At 41.9% G+C, this 24,147-nt stretch overlaps 1 protein-coding gene across 7 annotated transcripts in view; it reads left to right on the plus strand.

Moving 5' to 3' along the window:
• Positions 1–24,147, plus strand: part of NTRK2 (neurotrophic receptor tyrosine kinase 2) — a 545,280-nt gene that overhangs the window by 247,556 nt on the left and 273,577 nt on the right. For all 7 annotated transcript variants that reach the window (XM_058445160.1, XM_032164403.2, XM_032164410.2 and 4 more), the window contains 3 exons: positions 10,368–10,403; positions 13,724–13,824; positions 20,993–21,092. In XM_058445160.1, the coding sequence (XP_058301143.1) occupies positions 10,368–10,403; positions 13,724–13,824; positions 20,993–21,092 (237 nt within the window). The remainder of the gene's footprint in view (positions 1–10,367; positions 10,404–13,723; positions 13,825–20,992; positions 21,093–24,147) is intronic.

Consider the following 24,147-nt stretch of genomic DNA (forward strand, 5'->3'; position numbering starts at 1 on the left):
AGTCTCCAAAACAAAAATTGGTGAGCATGGAAGAGGGTGGACCAATTGGATGTAATGACAGTCCTCATAACCTTTACTCCCGCTTGGGATGCAGACACTAGGTGATGTGGCAGACACCCTGTTCTCTACTTGGAGGAAGGATGGTGAAGTTCGACCCCAAGCCAGTGGCAGCCCAGTCCAAGGGGGTGCCAGTCACAGCATGTGAGGATGTGAAGCAGGCATTAAAAGAGAGCGGCCCAGCAAACCAAGATCCCCGTGAAATGTTTCTTGAGAGTGCTGGGGGCCTTGCAGACTCTGCCATTTCCCCAGCCAGCAGGCTAATGTGGAAGGACAGGTGCTAGCAGATATTCAGATGTCAGCAGGACCCCAGACACCAAGCCAGCGCCCTTCCCCATCTGTTAATCACTGGAAGCCTGGCTAGTAACCGAGAAAGAGAAAATACCTTCCCAGACTCCAGATACTAAATTGATCACTTTAGGTCCCACATTTAAGAATTGAACCTAGCTCTGGTTAGTTTGGGATTGTGTTTAAGGCATAAAATGCAAACTTTCAGCTTCAAAATGAAATCTAGAAAACCATGATGTTTCTCTTCTAGCACACTGAAGAGCACAACTTGTGGCAATCAAACTACAGGAGTTTTATGTTACTTTTGTTTTCCATCATGTCTTTAAAATTGATTCAATAGGAGAGATCTTCCCTGATTCCCAGAACAGTAGCTTCCTGCCCCTTGTTGCACATTTCAATCAACTGAAGACTTTTTGTCACTGTTTAGTTTGATTACATTTTTAAATACACATTCCTGGGGCCTAGCTTTAGCAACTCAGATTCAGTGGCTCTGGGATGAGAGTTGGGCTTTGGCTTTTTTTGTTTTTAAGGTCCCTAGTGATTCTAATGAGCAACCAGGAGTGAGCCTCACTGATTGGAGGAGAACTCTGAGCTGTGTAACGTTTTTCTGCTTATGATTGAGTGACAAACAATCCTTTGGTTATTTTCGGCTGCAGATAGAATCTCAATTGAGAAATGGCATGTCCCACCTGAGCTAGAAATGAAAACTCTGGATTTGAGCTCATGGCCAGTCTCCTGTCCTCCCCAAGTTCAGGCTGGCAGTATGGGGTCAGGGATGGAGTTTGCTGAGGTTTCAGTGTCCCTGCTGCCCAGGCGAAAGGGGGTGGAGAAGGAGATGACAGGGAAGTTTGCTCACTAGTGGCTTTGTGCTCTTGGAACCTGGGAATGTTCAATGCTGATGTGCAGACTTTCTTTCCTGGATACCTTTGTGGGCTCTTGGAGATTTCGCTCTCTGTATTTCCCATGACATGAACAAATGTGCCTCTGCTCCAGCTGGCACAAGCAACTCCTAACTCCAGGAAAGTACTTTGTGTTGTTGGGGTCCCTCAGCAGGACCTAAGACTCCCCACAAAGACTTTCTCCTGTGCTGCCTCTGGACTGCAGGGGACACTCATAGTCTCTTGTCCCCTGGGTGTACAGGTCAAGCCAAATGCCACCTATAGCCCATGGCTGCAGGTTTCTTTCACCTTCTCTGGCAAGGGTCAGGCCTTGTCCTCTGAGCCATCCGTTTGCAGAGAACATAGTTCAACTCTCAGAGTGGTTCTGTGGAAGCCCCTCGGTGGGGCGGTGTCAGAGCAGCACTTCCCCAAAGAAACTTCTTTATAAATCCTTCCTTGTTCTCTCCTTCCAGAGATCTCTTACACTCTCAAGGTGAATCAGACATTTCCAAGGACATGGGTCCAGTTCTCAGCCAGTTCCTTTGTGATTTCTGCCTCTGAGAGCCTCACATCCACTTTGGTATAAGTTACTGAGGCAGGAAGAGTCTCACTTAACATCCTGTTCTGCTAGAATCTAGGGATTTTGAACAATGTGCCAGCTGTCTTTGGAGGTATGAGAAACAGAGGGTCCTGGGCTACCCCTTGCAGCGAGTTATAACACTTGAGACAACATAGACCTTACCTCTTAGGAAGGTGGCAGGGGTAGGGTGCAGGACGGTGGGAATAAAACACAGCCTCTTGCCCATATAACGAAAGACACCCTAGCCAACCATAAAATATAAAAGGTGGAGAAACACTTGGCTGCTTATTCCTGTCCCCTGTTCCTCTTTGAGGTTGCCTTTATTCTGGTTGTAAGAGATCAGCTTCTCATTCCCAGGGATGTCCCTGCCGTGATATTAGACAGGACCCAGATGAAGGTATGCAGAAATTATAGGCAATGAAGGACAAAGACACCTCTTTAAATCTTCTTTCTCGTGGAAGCCAGGGAACAGAGACTATTAAATGGAATAGGTGGAACCTCTAAGATTGTACTTCTAAGGAGATAAACTTTCACTTATTCTCAATTCAAACGACTCATTCAGATCGATGTTTGAACTTGGAATCCTGAGCATAGTTAGCCTCCACTCTCCATATTATTTAAAGAGCAGATTTGGTGCAGTGGGAAGGGTTTGGGTTTTGAATTCAGATCTGATTCAGTCACAGATCTGAGTTCCATCCTCCATGATCTATGCGGCTTTGAGCAATTTTCTTAACACCTCGGAGTGTAAAGTGTGACTTTCCTTCTCCATAAAGTGTAGGGTTCTAGCCCCAAGTAGAGGGCATCCTTGTGCCTACCTAAGGAGAGGCATACATTGAGCACCTGCCTGTCATGTGTCAGCCCCAGCTTAGAAGGTTGCCACCTAAAGGCTGAGCATATCTGAAGTGCCCGATGCAGTGGCTTACACTTGATAGGCAGGTGCTTGGTGTTATTTATCCTCTCCTTAGGTAGGCCTTGAGAATATGATAAAGGAGGTGAACATTCCCCACCTCCCTTTGTGTTTATGCCCTGTAGCCATTAGGGAGAAACGTTCTACCCAGAAATGCTTTTATCCCAGACTAACTCTGCCCTTCCTTATTCAGAAGCGTGGGCTTGCCCAGAAAAAAGATCTTGAGACTCTATCATTTTACTACCTGAGCTTTCTAGACTTGGCCCTTGATATGATTTGGCTATGTCCCCACCCAAATCTCATCTTGAATTGTAGCTCCCATGATTTCCACGTGTGGTGGAAGGGACCTAATGGGAGGTAATTGAATCATGGGGTGGATTTTTCCTGTGCTGTTCTCGTGACAGTGAATAAGTCTTATGAGATCTGATGGTTTGATGAAGGGAAGTTCCCCTGCACACACTCTTTCTTGCCTGCTGCCATGTAAGACATGTCTTGCTTCCCCTTCACTTTCTGCCATGATTGTGAGGCCTCCCCAGCCATATGGAACTATGAGTCGATTAAATCTCTTTCCTTTATAAATTACCCAGTCCTGCGTATGTCTTTATTAGCAGCATGCAAACAGGCTAATACAGCCCTTTAAGGAGAAAATTAAGTCAAAAATTTGACCCACCTTTCAGAGGGTGGGTCAGTCTTAGATCTTCCTGCTGTCTAAGCTCTTTTCCCCCTTCTCGTTTTCATTTGGAATGTGGCCTAGAAATGTGCTGTCGGGGACAAAACCAATCTCCTGTCCTTTCTCCTTTTTTATAGCTATGGTCAAAGATACCCTGACTCCAATATTTAGGTACCTAGCTATTACTTTGTGTTTCATTGAAAAAATTGTCATTTTTTGCTAGATGCAGTGGCTCACACTTGTAATCCCAGCATTTTGAGAGGCTGAGGCATGAGGACCCCTTGAGGCTGGGAGTTCCAGGCCAGTCTGGTCAACAAAGTGAGACCCCGTGTCTACGAAAAATAAAAAGAAATAAAAATAAAAATTGTCATCCTTCATGCTCACTGAGACCTTTTGACTCTGGTAAAACTTCTCAGTGAGTTGTTAAATCAGGGCTTCTCAAACTTTAATGCACATACCAAACTCCTGGGGACCCTGTTAAAATGAAGGTTATGATTCAATGGATTTGAAAATGGGCCCAACTAATGTATTTCTAACAAGCCCCCAGATGATGCCAGTACTGCTGGTCCATGAATCATACTTTGCGTAGTGAGGATGCCCTGCAGAAGCTGGAGGGGCTACTGGAAGAACTGGTCAGGCATCCATCAAGATGACCTCACTGACTTTCCCTGAGGATATCAAATAGGAATAACAATGCAAATATAGAATAGATGGTGCACAGAGATGCCCTTTAATTGGTTTTGGCATAAAGTTGGATGAATTCAATATGTGGCTTAAGAAGGCTAGGGAGAGTGAATAAAAAGTAGAAACAGCAGTTGCAGGCACGTACACACACACAGGGTGGGGTTATCTGAGGATTCTTCAGAAGTTCTCATGTATCCTATTTAGCTTACCAGCCAAAAAGAAAGACTTGTCTAAGATGAAATTGATCCACTATATGTCAGTCATTGAAATTCAATCCTACATATAAAAATCCCTTCATGAACCAGAAAGTGTACATGGAGACTGAGTGGAGATTAGAAGTGATGAAGATTTCTTTTTAAGTAGAATTTGAGGCAGAAATTAATGGCAGAGAGATCACTTATGATTTGTTGTGAGGAAGAAACCTGGAGCCTTTGTTAGCATTTTCTGGTCAGATAGCCCAAGTTGCAAGAATTTTGAAGGCCAGATAGTCCTATAAATGTGAACATCAGGTTGATGCAAAGTAGATTCTGTTCAGAATCATTACCCAAGTGATTTAACCCTTTGGCTTGGAACAAACCTAACCAGAGCACCAGATGATAAAATACCATCGTTTTAAAGCTTACCATTCTTTAGGCAGTGCATAAAGAGTGTCTCTATGGCCCACTCATTCAGGAAGAATGTCACAGCTCAAGAATGCTCATTCACACAAGCAGTGGGAGTCAGTGACTTGCGCTTCCTAATTCGGGAGCTCCTGTCTCCTATGCGAAATGCACGTCAGGAACAAACTATAAATATTGGAAGAGCTTTTTCCACAGCTTCTCCTTCCGTGCTGTTTTATCGAAAGATTCATGACATCTGGATGAACCAGAGCTCTCTGCGGCACTTAGAATGCCCCACACTGGTGGATTTAGATTTGGTGTACTTAGTCTAAAGAACGAGGGGAGAGGAAATTTCTCCAAATGTTATGCATTAAATAAATCTCTCCTGGCTTTATACTATTTGTTCCTTTGGTCTTTTATCAGGACCTGTTTCTTGTCCTGGAGATGAAGGAGAGAAAGTTATGTCTGCTTTTCTGCTTTAAATAACTGAGAAGAGAATGATTTGACCATACATTCAGAATAATGATAATTAAGATTTATACTTAAATAGCTCCTTATACCTCAGGAGTACTAATGTTAGTTAATTATGCTTCCCAAAACTCCTGAGGAATTGCTAGAGCCAATGCTATTATCCTCTCCTGTCTTACAGAAGACTCCCTTGTTACAGAAAAAATGGAGACTCCCACTGCTGTATAGCAAATGAGTGGTTCAGCCAGAAAGGAAACCCAGATATTGCAATGCCAATTTCAGGCGCTGAGTTCAGCCTGCCCTTCCGAAAGAGAAGAGGAGAAGAACCTGAAAATCAAAAGGCCGATCCCCCCATGAGTGAGAAAACACTGTCGGCAAAGCAAGGACAGTTTAATTGAATAGAACAAATCTTTTGTAATTGCCTTATCATATGGAATTCTTTGAAATATTTTTCAGGATCACACCATCACATTAAATAGAGTCTGCAAATAGAATGGAAGAAAAGTCTTTTCTCTCTCTCTCTCTTTTTCTTTTGGTAGAGCATTAGAGGGAGACTAAAAGTTTAAAGGAAGGAAACAGATAGGTCTTCCTGGCCTCCCTATTATTTTTTATCTTGTTAGCAGAATGGAAAATGAACCCTATTGTCAGGCTACCTCTCTTCCCATAATTTATTTTTTTTATCCTACAAACCTGTTTTTCCTTTAACTGTAGACTCTTAACAGTTGAAATGTCATCAAGATGTTTTCTCTCTCATCAAGATTTACATAAAGTCATAAGATTATTCATGAGCTATAAGTGAGTTTAGAAGATGGAAATAAAAAGGCCCTATTTTAGGTTATTTTGCATGGAATTAGGAGGATGGTGCAGTGCTTGGGTTTGATGCTGTTGGGGAAAGAAGAAAGTGATTCCATCTTTGATGTGTGGAAGCCCAAATGCCCTCAGGGCTCATCTGCCTCCTGGAGGTGCAGACCTCACTGGCTCCCTGGGAAGCTTTGTCAGGAGTGCGGCTGTGGCTGTGATATAGTCGCTATCCTTCTTTTACTATTTTTTTCAACTTGTATTTTAGAATCAGGGGGTGCATGTGCAGGTTTGTTATGTGGGTCTATTATGTGATGCTGAGGATGGGGATGTGATTGAACCTGTTACCCGGGTAGTAAGCATGGTATCCAATAGGCAGTTTTTCAGCCTTCCCCCCATCCGTCTCTCTCCATCTTCAGTAGTCCCACTTGGGGCACTTCAGGCTGCACTGTGGACTGGATACTCCCTTCCGGTAATTCTTGAAAACATTCCTTAGGTCAAGAACAAAGTAAAGGTGAGTATGGCACCTTAGGATGCTCAACACATTCTTCAGAAAACAGGATTTGACCATCAGATCTGCAGACATTAGTACTTGGCCTTCAACCTCTTTCAGCTGAGGAGTTGCAGCTTACATCCCAGTGAGCTGTGGGGGTCGTAGACAGTCTGCTGCTTGTTTGGAACTCCAGTGGGTTGAATAGAGTTCCTAGATTTCAATATTTTATTCCACTGTCTCCCAACATGAAGATTTAAGGCTTGGTGCTACTTCTTGCTACCTAAATCTGAGATTTCTGATTTGATGAGTGCTACTAGGATAGCACTCAAGGAGTCATAATAACCCTTTCAAAACCCCACTTTCAGGGCATGGCTCAAGTCAGATACAGCTTCTTTGTCTTTCATTAATTCTCTTTTTCTTGGATTTTTTTCTCATAGCTAGTGTTTGTCTTTCCTCAGTGACCTTTTAGTCCTAAATATCTCCAACAGGGCTTCCTAACTTTAGCATATAACAGTGTGAAACAGTATGTAATGAAGGAACCATTTAGAAATTAGACTTAAAAATGGCAAGACATTTTCAACATCTGACCATTGCCAGAAGTCTAAAAAGAAAGTGATATATTTTTTCTGTCGGCGCTTAAAATGATGCTAATAATTACCTTACTGTTAGAGTGTAAATATCATGAGAGGTTTTGCTAAACTAGGAAGTTGCTGGAAGCAAAATACTTGATGAGCTGGGGTCAGCTGTAGTAATGTGACCCTCACTTTTCATAAACATTAGGTCTCTGCATCCTCTCATGTGCCAGTCTAACTAAACCTTTGTATACTGAGAGGTGTTTATTTGTTGTGGTGAGTAGACCCTTGTCAGATGTAGTGCAGTATGCTCAGGACAAATAAAAGCAACTCTGTTATAGTTCGTCTCACATTGTCTTTCTGCGAGTTTCATAATCTTACACTAAATTTGGCTATTGTGGACAAAAGTAAAGTGACAGTACTTGTCATACATCTGGGAGGATGAAGTTGGGAAAAAGTAGTGCTTTTCACAAAGTTTAGATATGGCCTAACGGTTTTGCTGGTGAAGTTGGTAGGAAAGGCATGCACTGATATGAGTCATAAGTCTGGATGGACACTGACCTATTTTTTATTAAATTAAATTAAATTAAATTATTTATTTATTTTTGAGTCAGAGTCTCACTTTGTTGTCCAGGCTGGAGTGCAATGGTGTGATCTCGGCTCACTGCAACCACCACCTCCCGGGTTCAAGCGATTCTCGTGCCTCAGCCTCCAGAATAGCTGGGACTACAGGCATGCGCCACCATGCCTCGCTAATTTTTGTATTTTTAGTAGAGATGAGGTTTCCCCACGTTGCCCAGGCTGGTCTTGAACTCCTGAGCTAAGGTTATCCACCGGCCTCGGCCTCCCAAAGTGTTGGGATTACAGGTGTGAGTCACCATGCCCGGCCCTGGCCTATTTTCTAGATTATGGGCTAACGTCTTTATTTATGATTGGACCCCAAATCCCATTTTTCCATACCTAACATTTGTTATAGTGAATAGCTGTGATGTTCTTGGATCTTCCTAGGGGCTTCGTGTGGGTAGTGTGTTTGGGTGTTCCTGTTCTGCAACGTGGCAGATTAAACCTGTGTGTCATTCATAGTCACTGAGGCCGTTTAAATGTGTGGCTGAGATAAATCTGGCTCTGAATCCTCAGTCTTTTCACTTTCTTATTGAGCTGTAGGTGTAAAAGTGACGGTGACCACAGGCCCTTCTCTCACATGTGGGGGAGTCCGTGGGGGCCTGAGAACAAATCAGTGGCCAACTCCTCCCAGGCTAAGCAGTGAAAGCCCCCGAACCATAAAAAGCCCTCAGTCCTGGGCAGATGGAAAGGATGTGGCTGGGAGCATCCCCGTTTTAAAACTTGTAAGGAATCCTCTTAGTTCCTGGCAGTCTGGGATGGTTGGCCACCCTACTGCAAATGAAGACCCACATACTTATATCCAAATATTTAAAACTTATAAATCAAATCAGTGAATGTGAATTGTGAAATAGAGTAGGTTCCACCTTCCTACAAGACAAATGTATAGTTATGATGACGTGGAAGGCTGGATTTGAAGCTGAAAATCTCAGATTGTGTTGAAAGGCACATAGGGAAGAGGGACGAGTGAAATCTTCTAAAATAATGGATTACTGAGCACTTTGAAGACTGACTTGCTCTCTTGGGCTTATAGAATCTTTCCTTCAGCAGGGGTAGTAAATTCCCATGGTGAAGGGGGACTCCATTTGGTCTAGGGCTTTTGTAAAGGGAAAGGACTTCAGAGGACAACTGAGTCCTCTGCAAGTGACATCAGAAGGGCAGCCCCTGGGACTTCTTGCTGCTGCTTTTTCATTGAATTAGCCCTCAAACTACAGGGCAGCTTTCAAGACTCTTCTCAGAGTGTTATAGCAGCTATAAGCAACCCTGACAAGACATATTCACATATGGTAACTCAAAATGAGTTTGAAATGGTGTTTTGGATAATAAAATTCTTCAAAATATGATTGAAATTTACTGGAATCAATGACTGCATACATTGATACAGTGCCATCACATGTGGCTGCACAGGGTGTGCACTGCACAATTTCCCATCACATGTGACTGCACAGGTGCACAGGGTGTTCATGGCACAATTTCAGGTGATGCTATTCACATGGACTACAATATTAAAGGCGCCCCCTAGAGTTGTGCAAAGCATGCACTATACAGCAGTATGTAGCATCCCTGGATGGAAGTACACAGCCATTCATTTCATTTTTTTTCCTTGCTAAAATAGATATTTTTCTAGTTGAAATGCGTTACAATTCTAATTTGAACACTGGGGCCACTTTTATTTGGTTCTTCATTTAGACTAACCTTGATTATTCACTGGGGAATGCATGAACAGAAAATTGGCTCATTTCACTTTACTTCAATGGCATTTTCCTGCTAAGGGTTCAGAAGTGAAATGAAAACTGAGTAAGCTTTATGGTTTACAAGTTTTACTGTTTCACATGGCAAGTGAGGACTAAAAGCATAGGAAATAGCTTTGGAAATTCATTTTGCAATCACTTAAATGTTAAAACAAAATTTAATTTTATTTCCAAGTAGACTTTCATGTAGAGACCCAGTTAGCTCTGATTGGAGAATAAGTAGCAAATGTTTTTGTTACCAGTTCTTGTTGATGCTGAGTTAAAAAAAATGTTTTTAGCAAGTCTCATAGGAATACCTTAAAGCAGAATATTCTGATCATCTTGGTGACTGCAGAGCCATCCCTCAAAATTAAATTGATAACTTTTACATTTCTCTCTGATATGCCATTTTTTATAACTTCTTATACATCAATGATTTTAATAGAGGAAGTACATTTTATTTTTCTTTGTTGTGTTAGGGCATAAAAAAGGTTTCTTCAGCCTTAGAAACTCCCCTGAAGATAAGGTGGAGAATAAAATTGTGCTTTAGATAGCATTATGCAAGGTGGTTAATAATATGCTCCTGAATGCAAATGACCCTGCTACACACTTGGCAGTAACCCTCAAACCATCGGAGAATAACAAAAGTGGTACGAAAATTATCTGTCTCTGGAATAAAAATACCGAAACTGCAATGAAAATAGCCAATTGTATAATAGAAACAGTATCAAAAAAGGATAATGGTAATAATTCATTGATTGCTGAAGTTTTTCCAAAGCAATTTGTCGTTTTGTTTTTGTGATTTCTTTTTTGGAGGGATGAAAGTGGGAGAACTGGGGAGGGGAACGCAGTTAATGTGGAACAACTCAAGAACTTCAAGTTTTGTTTACCTGTCCTGTAAAAGCAGTCTATTAAATTGCAAAACTTTAATGTATGTTTAGCTTATTTTAGTTGGCATAGGTTAGTAATTTTTTGACTCCAAAATGCATACTTACAAATCTTTGCTCTGTTTTGCCTTTTAGGTGCAAACCCAAATTATCCTGATGTAATTTATGAAGGTATTTATCATGTTTTCTACTTTGTATTTCTTTTTCAAAATGTGTGTGTATAATGAAATAAATCAACTGAAAGAAGACTCTTCTAAGCTCAGTTAAATATACACTTTAAGCATTACGTAGGCCAAAATAGTATTTCAAAAATCATTCAATATTGATGGCCATTTTCCCTTGACATTTACAGTGCCTGTAAATAGCACTTTCTCTCTCATACCCTGTTCTTGGAAGTAGTAAATCCATTCCGTTGGCTGTAACAGACATCGTATTTCCTTAATTGGGAACTAATTACCTGTTTAAAACCCATGGCTACCAAGAAAAAGGAGGTATGTCAGTTTCTGGCTATGACAGGAAAGCCGATTCAAAATGATGTTTCTTGTATAACGAAGGTGTTTGGCTCACAGATAGGAACCTCAAAGGTAGGGCTTGATTTAGGGTTGGTTAAAGCAGCAGCTCCACTATGTCGTCAGGGACCCAAGTTCCCTTCATCCTACACTCTTTTGCCCACCATGCCAGCTTCACTGAAGGCTGGTCCCCTTGTGGCTACAAGAGAATGTCGCGGGGAGCTGCTGCCATTCACAAGGATGGGACAAAGGGAAGTGCTCCTGAACGCGTCCTCAAGGAAAGAGAACTTCCCAAGAGACAAGAGCCTTTGTATCCAATTCAAGACCCAGTTGGGTCACAGTCCATTCTTGCCCTTATTACTGGTAAGAGGAATGGATTATCCCTTCAGTAACTAAATTCACCCCCAGACTTTAAGTCAGCTTCCCTGAAGGTGGATAGGCTTAACCCCTTGAAAAAAAAAATGGGATTCTCTCAGGAATATGGAAAGAAAGAAACCAAAGTCCATTATATTAACTTTTTTTTTTTCTTGAGATGGAGTCTCACTTTGTTGCCCAGGCTGGAGTCCAGTGGTGCGATCTGTGCTCACTGCAACCTCCACCTCCCGAGTTCAAGCGATTCTCCTGCCTCAGCCTCCTGAGTAGCTGGGATTACAAGCACGTGCCACCACACTCAGCTAATTCTTATATTTTTAGTGAAGACTGGGTTTTACCATGTTGGCCAGGCTGGTCTCGAACTCCTGACCTCAGGTGATTCACCCACCTTGGCCTCCCAAAGTGCTGGGATTACCAGGGTGAGCCACCATGCCCAGCCTATATTAGCTTTCGATGGAATATCGCATCTCTCCTTTGCTGTTTTGATCGAATGCCAAGGATGTTTTCCTAGGTGTGAAAACCCATATTTAACAGATGTCCAAACCAGGAAGCCACTGTTTGGGGAAGTGGAAGGCTACATTTCAAGAGTTGGCTTTAAATTTAGGAATGATTAAAAGATTGATTAGGCCGGGCGCGGTGGCTCACGCTTGTAATCCCAGCACTTTGGGAGGCCAAGGCGGGCGGATCACGAGCTCAGGAGATCGAGACCACGGTGAAATCCCGTCTCTACTAAAAATACAAAAAAATTAGCCGGGCGTGGTGGCGGGCGCCTGTAGTCCCAGCTACTCGGAGAGGCTGAGGCAGGAGAATGGTGTGAACCCAGGAGGCGGAGCTTGCAGTGAGCCGAGATTGCGCCACTGCACTCCAGCCTGGGTGACAGAGCAAGACTCTGTCTCAAAAAAAAAAAAAAAAAAAAAAAGATTGATTAAAACATTATATTTATATATTTTCTGTAAAATATTCTGTTCTTTAATTTTATATTTATATATATTGATTGATATTTTACTTTTTCTATAAAATGAGCTTGTTTGTATGTTTATTATATGCGTGTGTATTTAACCTGAGCTAATTTTAAGTTGGGGAATAATATTGTCTTTACCTGCTTGTGCATGTTAAGCCATATTTCTTCCAAGCTGTGGTTTGGCTGATTTTTTGCATATGATTTGTGTGTTGTTTTGTTTGTATTTGTCTTGATACGGTTTAAAGGAAGAATCTCTCAAATTGTTTCACAGAGAAATAAGTTTGAATTGTGGTTTTACATCTTAAAATTACATTTTTGACCCTTTCCCAGTTAATTCAAGACTTTAAAAATGTCGTCTTCCTGTTAGCCTTAGATCCCACTTTGGATCTTTTGGCCAAAATGTCATGATATTAAACTGTAGACACTCGAATGATCTAAATTTTGCAGATGTAGTTGGCTATAACATGAAGAGGGAAAACTAAACAAATAAATGATATCCATTAGTGTTTAAAATTAGTTTTAAGATATTCAAAAGGAAAATGATGAGAATGTGGTTTTGGCATTAAGAATGAAACAGCAAACACATAGAAAATAGATTTTTTTCTGTTATTTTTTATTCACAAAGGAACACATTGCTAATAAAAATACAATTTAAATTGGTTGCCCCGAGGCCAGCATGATGATTCTACCTGGAGAAGTTTAGCTGGGGCTGCATTAACAAGGTAGCCTCTTCAGGATGGAAATTGAAGGCAGTGTATGTATTTAGAATTAAAATACAAACATTATAAACCTCATTGTTTGCAATAAGTTTACCAAGAGTTTTCTGAGACCTTTAATATGTCGTATTGCTAATAAAAACTTTGACAACCCCTGAAAAAAAATCAGTCATTATTTCTATCCTGACTCATGTAGACTAAAATTGATCCAGAAGGCAGCAACTGCATTTGCGACTTGGTGAAATGAGATCAGAGTGTTAACAATTCTAAGTATTGTGTGGATCTACCTTTTAATCATTCTGAAACTGAAATATTGGCAATTCTGATCTCTTCAAAAAAGTTTACGTGTGGACCCAAGTTTCATACTGATGCTTGTTCCACATCTCCTCTTACATCTCTGCCCTTTGTGCAAATAAGTTGCACCTGCCCTGGAAATCAGTGTTGCTCATTTCAAGTCTGGCATCACCTGTGAGCTCTGCCATCTTCTTGCCTTCACCTGGTCATGTAACGTTCCTCCACTGATCTTCTTCAGCTGTAAAACTGGTAGTTATGCTCTGTCTCTGAAGACCTTTCCGGGTCTATAAATCTATGACACGTAGATGATCGATTCCCTGTCATACTTGTTTTAAATATGCCATCCATAAAGGGGTATATGCTTATGTGCAAAGAAAAATCCCTGAACCAGGTTTGGGGCTGACCAGCAAGACAATGATGCAAAGGTCTGGGTGGAATAAAATGTGGGCGTTGTGCAGTCTCAGCACTGCAGTGGATTGAACTCAGCAGCCTGGTCATGTCCCTCCACAGCCAGACTGTCGGGGGTTTGGAATCTTTGTGATTTGTCTTGCTTGGTTCTGGCCCTTACTGTGGCCTGTGTTTGTTGGCAGCTTAATGACAACTTCATGTTCTTCCTCATTCCCCCTTTTCCCACTTAAGATTATGGAACTGCAGCGAATGACATCGGGGACACCACAAACAGAAGTAATGAAATCCCTTCCACAGACGTCACTGATAAAACCGGTCGGGAACATCTCTCGGTGAGTGCAATAAATAGGTGTCTGAATTGGTTCTGAGCATTTTGGATGCCTCCATGTTAGAGGAATGTAGCTGCTTCAATAAGACACTTTTATTGTGTTAAAGGTTGGAAGAATTAATAAAAGGCTTAACAAAAGTGATAAAGCTGTTATATGGCCTTTGACTTATTTGCTGCTTTTGTGCACCACTTTTAGTTGTTAGTGGTTCCTATTTCAATTATCTGTGCTTTAGAAGGGTATCACTAGAAGAGCAAGAAACCAGCTTTATCATTCAGGGACTACACCTTCATACCTGTCTCCTTAAATTTTTAATATAATTTTGACTGCTCGCTAGATGTAAGGAATCCAGTAGCTTCTGAAAGGGACTGGCAGTGGAGGGGATATAATCGTATGAATAAAATTAAGATTAGTTGTTCAGAATTCATCAGAGACCCTAGAGGTGAATATTAGCACCTCAAATACAAATAGAAGCACAGCAATGCAGTACAAGAGATAGAAGTGGAGGAGCAGATGTTTTGTTCCCTGTATGGGCCGGGTGCGGTGGCTCACGCGTGTAATCCCAGCACTTTGGGAGGCCGAGGCGGGCGGATCACGAGGTGAGGAGATCGAGACCACGGTGAAACCCCGTCTCTACTAAAAATACAAAAAATTAGCTGGGCGTGGTGGCGGGCGCCTGTAGTCCCAGCTACTCGGAGAGGCTGAGGCAGGAGAATGGCGTGACCCCGGGAGGCGGAGCTTGCAGTGAGCTGAGATTGCGCCACTGCAAAAAAAAAAAAAAAAAAGTTTTGTTCCCTGTAGCTGGTACACTCTGAGGAGCCTTTGTGGGGCAAGTGACTTTTTGCATGGCCTGTGCAGGAGGGTTGGGATTTTGACATACAGGAATGGAAGGGAAGGGCATTTGGGGCATGTGAACAGGAGCTTGTAGGTGGAGAAACATCATGAAGGTGCTTGATTGGAGGGTAAGGCGTGTGCAGGACAGCAGGGTTGGAGATACAGATTGTGGCCAGGTTGTAGGTCTTGACACAGAGTCTCAGGTGTGTAGATTTACGGCGCAGTGAAGAGCCATTGAAGAGGGAAGTCACATGATCCCAGGGGTCTATGGTCAGTTGCTCTGGTCCGAACCCAACAACTTCCTCCAGTTGTTTCTTTTCCTCACTGTCATATGCACACAGAGCTTCCTGTGAACTCTGCCTCCTTATAAATTCCAAATCTGTCCATATCTCTTCACCTCCACTGCCACTGTCACAGGCTAACCCAGGGGTTGGCAAACTATGACCCATGGGCCAAGTCCAGCTCACTACCTGTTTTTGTATGGTTTGCAGGCTAAGAATGGTTTCTACCTTCTAAGTGGTTTAAAACAACAAAAAAGAATGGTATTTCATAACACCCGAAAGTTTTGTGAAATTAAAATTTTATTGTCCATGAACAGAGTGTTACTGGAACACAGTCACTCGTGTTCATTTACTTACTGTCTGTGGCTGCTCTTGTGCTCTGATGGGGGTGGAGTAGTTGCAGCAGAGACCATATGGCCTGCAAAGTGGAAAATACTTACTTCTGGCTCTTTACAAGGAAAGTTTGCCTCAGTTGTTCTTTCCTGCATGACCACGCAGCCTCCTAACCCATCTCCCTCTCCCACCTTTGTGTTTTCTGATCTTTTCCCACACAGCAGCCCGAGTGATCTTTGTGAAGTGCAGATCAGATCACTTTTTTTTGTTATAATTCTCAGAGTCCTCTCACTGCAATTGCAATAAAACTTTTCATATGAAAGCCACACTCTTCATGGTGGCTTATGAGCCCTGGGTGACCTCATCCTTCCTGAGCTCTCTGACTTCATCTCCCATGCTCTTCTCACTGCTTGCCACCTACCTTTTTCATGCTCTCTCCAGTGCTCCAGTCCTGCTCTTTGTATTTATGGCTCCCTGTCCCAGGCATTTGCTTCCTGATAGCCGTGATGTGGCTTCAGCTAGGTGGCCAGCAGGCAGCCATTGCCCACTTCCATTTTCTTCTGAGCAGTTATCATTGTCTGGAATGACCCCATTTATTTGTTTGTTTAATGTATTTTTCTCTTCTGTAGATACTTTAGTAAGACTCTTAGTAGGGGCAACCTGGTCAGTGTTTTTCACAGCTGTCTTCTTAAGCCCTCAGAATACTGGCTGACACCTAGTAGGCACGTAGTACATTTTGCAGACTGGCTAGAGTTGCAGTGAACAGTTTAGGACAGAGGGATTGGAAGGGGGTGATCAATTAGGGGTTTGGTGGAGCAATAAAGACATGTGATATATACTTGAACCAAGGCCACGAGAGTGGAAATGGGAGGTGCATAAACAGATGCAGTGTGACTGCAACTTTATGCATATCTAGTGTAGAGGTATGCATGCATGCACATGCACACACGTATACACACAAACACACATGCTTCCATAGATGACTATATGCATTACATTGAAATAGCAAGAACAAATACCATGGTAAGTCAGCTGGGGAATGGTATCTGCTTCCTGCCGTATGCAATCATTTTAGTTTTTAATTCTTATACCAATCCACTTAATATTTCTTGGTGTAAGAAAGTTGTTTGTGTACATAAGAAATCCAAGCAGCATGTATTAAGCCCAATTACACAAAATTATATGTTGACTTTAGTTTTCCGGGTTTTTTTTTTGTTTTGAGGTGGAGTCTCGCTCTGTCACTCAGGCTGGAGTGCAGTGGCACGATCTCGGCTCACTGCAAGCTCTGCCTCCCAGGTTCACACCATTCTCCTGCCTCAGCCTCCCGAGTAGCTGGGACTACAGTCGCCTGCCAGCATGCCCGGCTAATTTTTCTGTATTTTATTTAGTAGAGACATGTTTTCACCATGTTAGCCAGGATGGTCTCAATCTCCTGACCTTGTGATCTGCCAACCTCGGCCTCCCAAAGTGCTGGGATTACAGGCGTGAGCCACCGTGCCTGGCCTTCTGGGGTTTTTTAAATACAAATGATAAATTTAGGCACCTGATTGGCATATCTCCATCTATAATATAGTTGCTGGAAGGCAAGATCAGTAAGTTTGTATATTATGACTTTGCGGGAGGCTCCTAAAATCTGTATGAGAGGTGCAATATTGTGTTTTATAGAATTTGTGTGGTTTAGATATTTTATATATAAAGAGTTCTTGATCACAGGAAGGATCATTAGATTAGAAGAGTTTGAGAGCCAAGAAGCAGATACAAAAGTTAAAAATGTTTCTGGTCCAACAAGTGCTCTTCTGGCATCTTGTTGGATTTGCAGCGGAGGGCAGATCTCCCTTGTTCTATCCTAAGAAATATCCTCAGATGAAAACTAACCCATCAAGCAGCCAACCAACCAATCAAACAACCAACCAAACAAACTCACCCATGCTCATCTCCCGTGTAAAAACCACCTCAACACATGCAAGGTACACAAAATTCTGCATTTCTCAAACAACCTGATTTTGAGGAAGTTATTCTTTTCATTGTCAAAAGCATCCTTGTTTATGAAAGGATTTAAATTTAGAATGGCTTCAGTAGCTTTAAGTATTTGTTTGCAGATCCTTAGCTGCTTTTCAGCGGTAGAGCCCACTTGCCATTTTCTAGGTTGACTTACACGTTCTATACCTAGGTAGAGAAGCCAGGGCAGGCATTACTGTCTAATGAAGAAGTGGAAGCTTGGATAAGTGAAGCATCTGTTTTAGCTGTCATGACTGGTAAAAGCAAGGTGTCCTGTGAATGCGGGGATCTAGGACTCCTAAATCCCAGTTAAGGACTGTCCAAAGCAGGGAAGAGACTGTACTGTGGTACTGCTGCATGGTTGGGGGACTTTCAGGCCAAGTCATCTAACCTCCCCTATCCCAGTTTTCTTATTTATCAAATGGAGTTTGGCTTTGTTTATTTAGGTATTCTCCATCTATCTGTAGAAGTCTGCAATTTAATAATAAAGTAAAGAAACTTATAGCTAAAATACTATGATCTCTTTCCCGTGAAAACGTTAGTTAGAAATAAAGATTTTTTAAAAACACCCAAAGTCATGAGGTCAGCTTGAGTGAAATGGTTATGTTTATCCATAATTAGTTTTGTAGGAGTTGCTGCCATTCTGTTTGTATATAGGCTGCAGAGACAGAGTTAGGTCTGTATTGGCCGGGTGCGGTGCCTCATACCTGTAATCCCAGGACTTAGGCCGAGGCAGGCGGATCACCTGTGCTTGGGAGTTCGAGACCAGCTTGACCAACATGGAGAAATCCCGTCTCTACTAAAAATACAAAATGAGCCAGGTGTGGTGGCACATGCCTGTAATCCTAGCTACTGGGGAGGCTGAGGCAGGAGAATCACTTGAACCTAGGAGGCAAAGATTGCGGTGAGCCAAGATCGCACCATTGCACTCCAGCCTAGGCAACAGGAGCAAAACTCCATCTCAAAAAAAAAAAAAAAAAGTCTACACTCAAACATTTGCAGAAGCGTTTTTGGGGAGATATACTCACAGTTAAAGTACCAGAGAAGAGAATGATCATGACTTTTGCTCCACACCGGCCAAGTGCTTTCTATGTCCTCTTTTTGTGCTTTGTGACTTATTTAATGCTCTTCTCATCTGACATGAAAGATGGTGTCCTGGGAGAATTAGCCGTATGTTTTTATTTCCCTGCCTTCATTCTCAACCACATGCTTTGCAGAGACAGTGTAGTGGATACATCACAGGATTTATACTCGGGCAGACTTGGTTCCATTTCCAAGCTCGGGAGGTGTGACTGTGAGCTGCTTACTTAATTTTTTTGTAAATCTTAGTTTTTTTCATCATCATCATCATAGCTGACGTTAATTGATTGTATATTGTAGTAGATACTGTTCCAAACGCATTATCTGCACTAACTCATTGAGGATTTACAATAACCTACAAAGTAGAATAATTATATTCTCCATCTTACACATAAAGATTATGAGATGCAGAGAGGTTAAGTAATTCTGAAGTCGTGCAGCTGAGTGAGAAATCTAGATTTTATACTCAGGAAAAATCCATGGTCTTAATCTCTACCCTATAATGCCTCTCACTATGAGATGGGTATATCAGTCAGAATAAGCTATGCTGCCGTAACAAAACCTCCACATCTTAGGGACTTAAAACAACAAAGCTTTCTTTCTTGCTTCATTTCATGTATTGGCTAGGAGCTCTGTTCAGCCTTGTCCTTGTTCCAGGACTGTGGATGACAAAGCATCCACATTTTTAAAAGTTAGCCTTTTTTTTTTTTTATGACAGAGATAAAGAGCACCGTGGAGCAGGTGGAGCAGGGTTCCTCAACCTTGGCGCTATTGGCATTTGGGGATAAATAATCCTTTGTTTGGGGGGCTGTCTTGGGCACTGTAGGATGTTTAATAATGCCTGGCCTCTACCCACTAGGTGCTAGTAGTACTTTCCCCCTCATTGTGACAACAACCCCAAATTGTCAAGTGTCCCCTGGATGGCAATATTATCACCCCTGGTTGAGAAACACTGCCTTAGACTAAGATCTTGGACAAGAAGTGAAGTTCCACACCCTGGCAGTGATACAAGTCTCAACTAGTCACATGAACCACCTAACCACAAGCAAGCCAGGAAATGTATCCTACAAAGAGAAACACAGAGAAAACCAGAAATATTAGACAAATAGCATTAATGATTACTACGGATAGGGACAATAATATCCATCTTAAAAATTGTTATGCAGATTCTTAAGCCAGAGTGGCTATCAAAGACATCTCAGAGCAGGCACTGGCAACTATGTTCAAGTCCAGCTGCTGTCATTGTAAATAAAGTTTTATTGGAACACAGTTATGCCCATTTGTTTACATATCATCATTGGCTGCTTTCATGCTCCACCGGCAGAGCTGGATCCTTAGTTGCAACAGAGACTGCAAGGCTGGCAAAGCCTGAAGTGTTTACCATCTGACCTTTACAGCAAAAGTTTGCCAACTCCTGGTTTAGAGAAGCCAACTGTTTTTGGAAGCAGGACTTTGGGCTGAGTAAGACTGGAAGGAGACACATATTGCTGCTGACAACTTTGCTCTAAAATGTTAAGATGCACTTAGAGGAGCATCATGCCTTGGTCAGCAGCAATGGTAGCAGAGTGATCGCATTTCTATGTGTACCTCTGTCATCTCTACCTCCGGGATGGGAAAGGATTCACATATATCTACATCTACCCTCTTGACTTGTGTAATCCACACCTGGCAATTACATTTTTAAACTTACTTAAACTTTTTTAGGCTTATATCATATATATGGGAAAATGCACATATCATAAATGTACAACCCAATGGGCTTTCACAAGTGGAACTCACCCAAGAAGTGCCCTCCTGCTCCCTTCCAGTGCCACTCACTGTTCCCAGGGTACCTGACTTCTAAGAGCAACAATAGCTAACCTTAAAAATAGCCGTTTATTATGGACAATTTTCAAACATGCACTTCAGTAGAGAGAATAGTAAAATGAACCCATTGTATTCTTCACCAGCTTCAAGAATTATCTGGCTGGATGCAGTGGCTCATGCCTATAATCCCAGAACTTTGGGAGGCAGAGGTGGAAGAATCCCTTGAGCCCAGGATTTCAACACCAGCCTGGGCAATATGGCAAAACCCTGTCTCTACAAAAACACTTAAAAATGAACCGGGTATAGTGGTGTTTACCTGTAGTCCTAGCTACTCAGGTGGCTGAGGTGGGAAGATACCCTGAGCCCTGGAGGTCGAAGCTGCAGTGAGCCATGATTGTGCTATTGCACTCCAGCCTGGGCAACAAAGTGAGACTCTGTCACACACACACACACAGAAAAATCACCAGTATTTTGCTGTTCATATTTCATATTCTCTCTCTCCCTTTCTCTGCCCACCTCTCTTTCTCTCTCTCCTCCCTCTTTAGATGGATGGAAAGAGAGATGTAATATTTTTAAAATGCCAATTGGATAGTCATTTTTACAAGCTTTAACTTATGTTTTCTCATTTGTAAAGTAGGCATAATAATAGATCTTACATACTTCACTATAGGGTTGTCACAGATTAAGTGAGTTGGTGTACATAAGGCTGTTATAAGAACAAGTGGTAAGCATTCAATAAATACAAACTGCCTGTATCATTATCATCATCATGATCATCATCACCATATGATTATAGGGAACTAAATAGCAAGGTTGTAACCACCCTCCCTTCCTTTCTCTAGGTCTATGCTGTGGTGGTGATTGCGTCTGTGGTGGGATTTTGCCTTTTGGTAATGCTGTTTCTGCTTAAGTTGGCAAGACACTCCAAGTTTGGCATGAAAGGTAAGAAGGGTTGTGTTTATTTAGCTTCTTATGTGGATCATTTTTGGCTTATGACTAATGCTAATTACCACTAAAGAAGGAAGCGGCTAGATTTATGATGATTAGGTTTTAAGGCTAAAAAAATAGTAACAAGGCTTTGATACTACAAATCAAGACAGAGCAAAATAATGTTGATTACTCAGCACTACCCAATTTTCCATGAGAACAGTTGTCCCAGAAGACAGAACTGGGTTCTTGAGTATCAAGGGACTAATAAAGATATGACAAAGAAATAGTACTTGATGTTTCTTTTGCTCCAGAAGCAGGTGAGACACAGTGGCGATAGCATAGCCTGGACACATGTATTTTGTGCAGAAAGGTCTATTCTGCTGTACATTTGATTCCCAAATCTTCAGTGGTATGCTTTTGGTGTTGCTCCTGCTTTTCCAGATCCTCATTCTTTGAAATTTAAACAACAGTGTTATGAAGCAAAATAAGAACAGCTATCAGCAGTACATGGAAGCTTCGTGAATGCATAGCTTTTTTTTTATTTAAGTGGAAAAATTAGCAGGGCTGGATTAAAAATTAGGCACTAATTGACCCAAAATAGATAACTTGTCTTTTTTTAGAGGTTGGAAAATTTACTTTACAGGGAAAACTTGTATAAATTTCTTGTTACATAAAAAATGCCTTGGAGCAGTGATTTAATGGTTTAAGTTTCAATGATTTAAAACCATTTGCTCTGAAGTTTAAACTTATGTATTGGATAATATGCTAGTGTTGTGTTTTGTGTGGTCTCCTACAGATAGACACTATTTAAAAGTGTCTAAATGGGAATGCTGTGAGGAAGGTTTAGTGGTGTCTTAGGTGCGTTGGAGAGTAGGTTAGGTGGATTTTCTTTATCTGTATGGTCTGTTAGAATTACAAGTAATGTTGCTAATATTGCTATTTACTTGAAAGGGAATGTTTCAGTAGCAGTAAGTTGCCCAGCATATACTGACATCTGGGATAGAGCAGACCTATTTCTGATGTTTCCCCTTTTCCCTTTGTTGGTGCCTGTGAACATTTCTAAGCCAGAAATGAAAAGGGAGGAGTGGTGGTAAACTGGGGCTTAAAATAACTCCAAAAACCTCGTCCTGGTTCCTGCTTGGCCAGCTGATCCTTGATGTTTCTTCAGGGGAGAAAAGATCTTTCATTCTCCAATTATAAATAAGGCTTGGGAGAGGGACCACCCCACAGTGATTTTAATTCATCCTGTGGGGTGGTTCTCAAACTTGACTGTGTACCAAAAACTCCTATAGGACTTGAGAAAACACAGATTCCTGGGCTACCCCCAGAGTTTCTGCTTTAGCAGGTCTAGTGTGCACCCGACAGCTGGCATTCCTAACAGTTTCTGGAAAATACTGATCCTGCTTACCCTGGTTGTTGTGTTCTCTACACAACAGTGTAGAGAATCACTGTTCTCTACAGTAAACATGGGCTGCCAGGCCCCCTTCGGAGTGTGACAAGGTGTTGGGAGAGACATCGCAAACCAAACTCACCCACAGCTTTGCACACATTTTGGGATCCCCATATCTCAGCTGCACCCAGGCCCAGGCTAGGCGGCTGCTCTGTGTGTGCCGCACCCTACCATGGCATTTGGCAGTTCTCATGTTTATCAGGTGCTTTCTTTCCTTAGAGGCACTTGGACTGGATGTCTCTAAACATAGATTTCACTGGAGGCTACCAACTAACAGTAGAGTTTCCGGTCTTGAAGAGTTTAGTTGGAAGTATTTCATCCCATGAGCTTTTTGGAGAGAGGATATATCCAGGTTCTTCTGGGATCTCAGCAAAAGCTGAGTGGGAATCCATGGAGCAAAATTTAGGAGCTTCTTCCCACCCTCGGTTTAGGAAAACCACTGGCAGAATTGCCAGTAAATGGCAACCTACTCCTTACAATGTGGCAATGGAGGAGAAAAAAATGTAGACATTTTCTTTCAGAGAAGAAAATTATGTTGCATATTGAGACTCCAGCACTAAGGCTGAAACAGTATTTCATTTAGATAATTTGGGGTGATTACCACTAAAGCATCTAGATTTTCTGAGTATAACCTGAGGGCATCCTTAATGAATTATAAGAAAGAGTGTGCGTAACCTTGCCACAGAGCCAGTAAATGGCTTCCTACAGCAGTAACTACTATACATATTGTATGTTTTGTTCCCTCATTCCTACACACAAATAAAATCATTTTTAGAAATTTTGTCTCAGAGATTTTTTTTTTTTTTAGAATAGCTTACTGTTCTATTTTAAGCTACATGTCTATCTGGGGCATGATGTGAACAAAAAGAGCCTGATCTAGGGTTATTGTTTTGCAAGTCAGATGTCAAGTTGATAATCTTTGGGGATCTAGAAATTAAGATATGGTTCATGCGTTGAGTGCAGATAAAACTGCGTAAAACGTGGTATTTAAACATTAATGTGAGTCAATGTATTTTAAATGCTATTAGAGCTGGGATTACCACTGAAAAACATATGTCTTAAAAAAGGGAAGAAAATGTAAAAATACTATTATGCTTCCAAAAATAACCAGGGAATGTATTGGTTGTGGTTTCTTAGTAACAACGGTATGAATTGTGCATAGCTTTGGCCAGGACTAGGCACCATGTAAGAGGCTTGTGGCTGCTGTGCAGATGAGCTGTTCAGAATGTTATTCCTTCCTTCCTAAGCATCTTCTGGGAGGGTCTAAGCCCATCCTTATTCTCTTATGCTGGAGGCAGATGGGACAGGAGGAAGGTGGCTGGCTCACCCATAGGCACTCACAGCTTTTTGCCCATCCCTAGCAATGTGCGGTTTATTTTGAGTGTTGACTGTTTCAATCTGTAATGGAAAACTCGAGAATATAAATGACAGTTCAATGCTGTTGATATGAAGGTCCCAGAGGAACAAACCCCAGAAACCTCTTGAGGTCACCACACTACAGCTGAATGCAGGGCAACACAAGCCTTATGGATTGACCTGAGATCCACCCCTTATTCCTGCAAACATTATTTATGGTGTTGCTCCCATGGGGAGGTGATTTCTAAATTCCAAACTAGT

This window comes from Hylobates moloch, unplaced genomic scaffold (genome assembly GCF_009828535.3).
Source record: "Hylobates moloch isolate HMO894 unplaced genomic scaffold, HMol_V3 SCAFFOLD_10, whole genome shotgun sequence".
NCBI lineage: Eukaryota > Metazoa > Chordata > Mammalia > Primates > Hylobatidae > Hylobates > Hylobates moloch.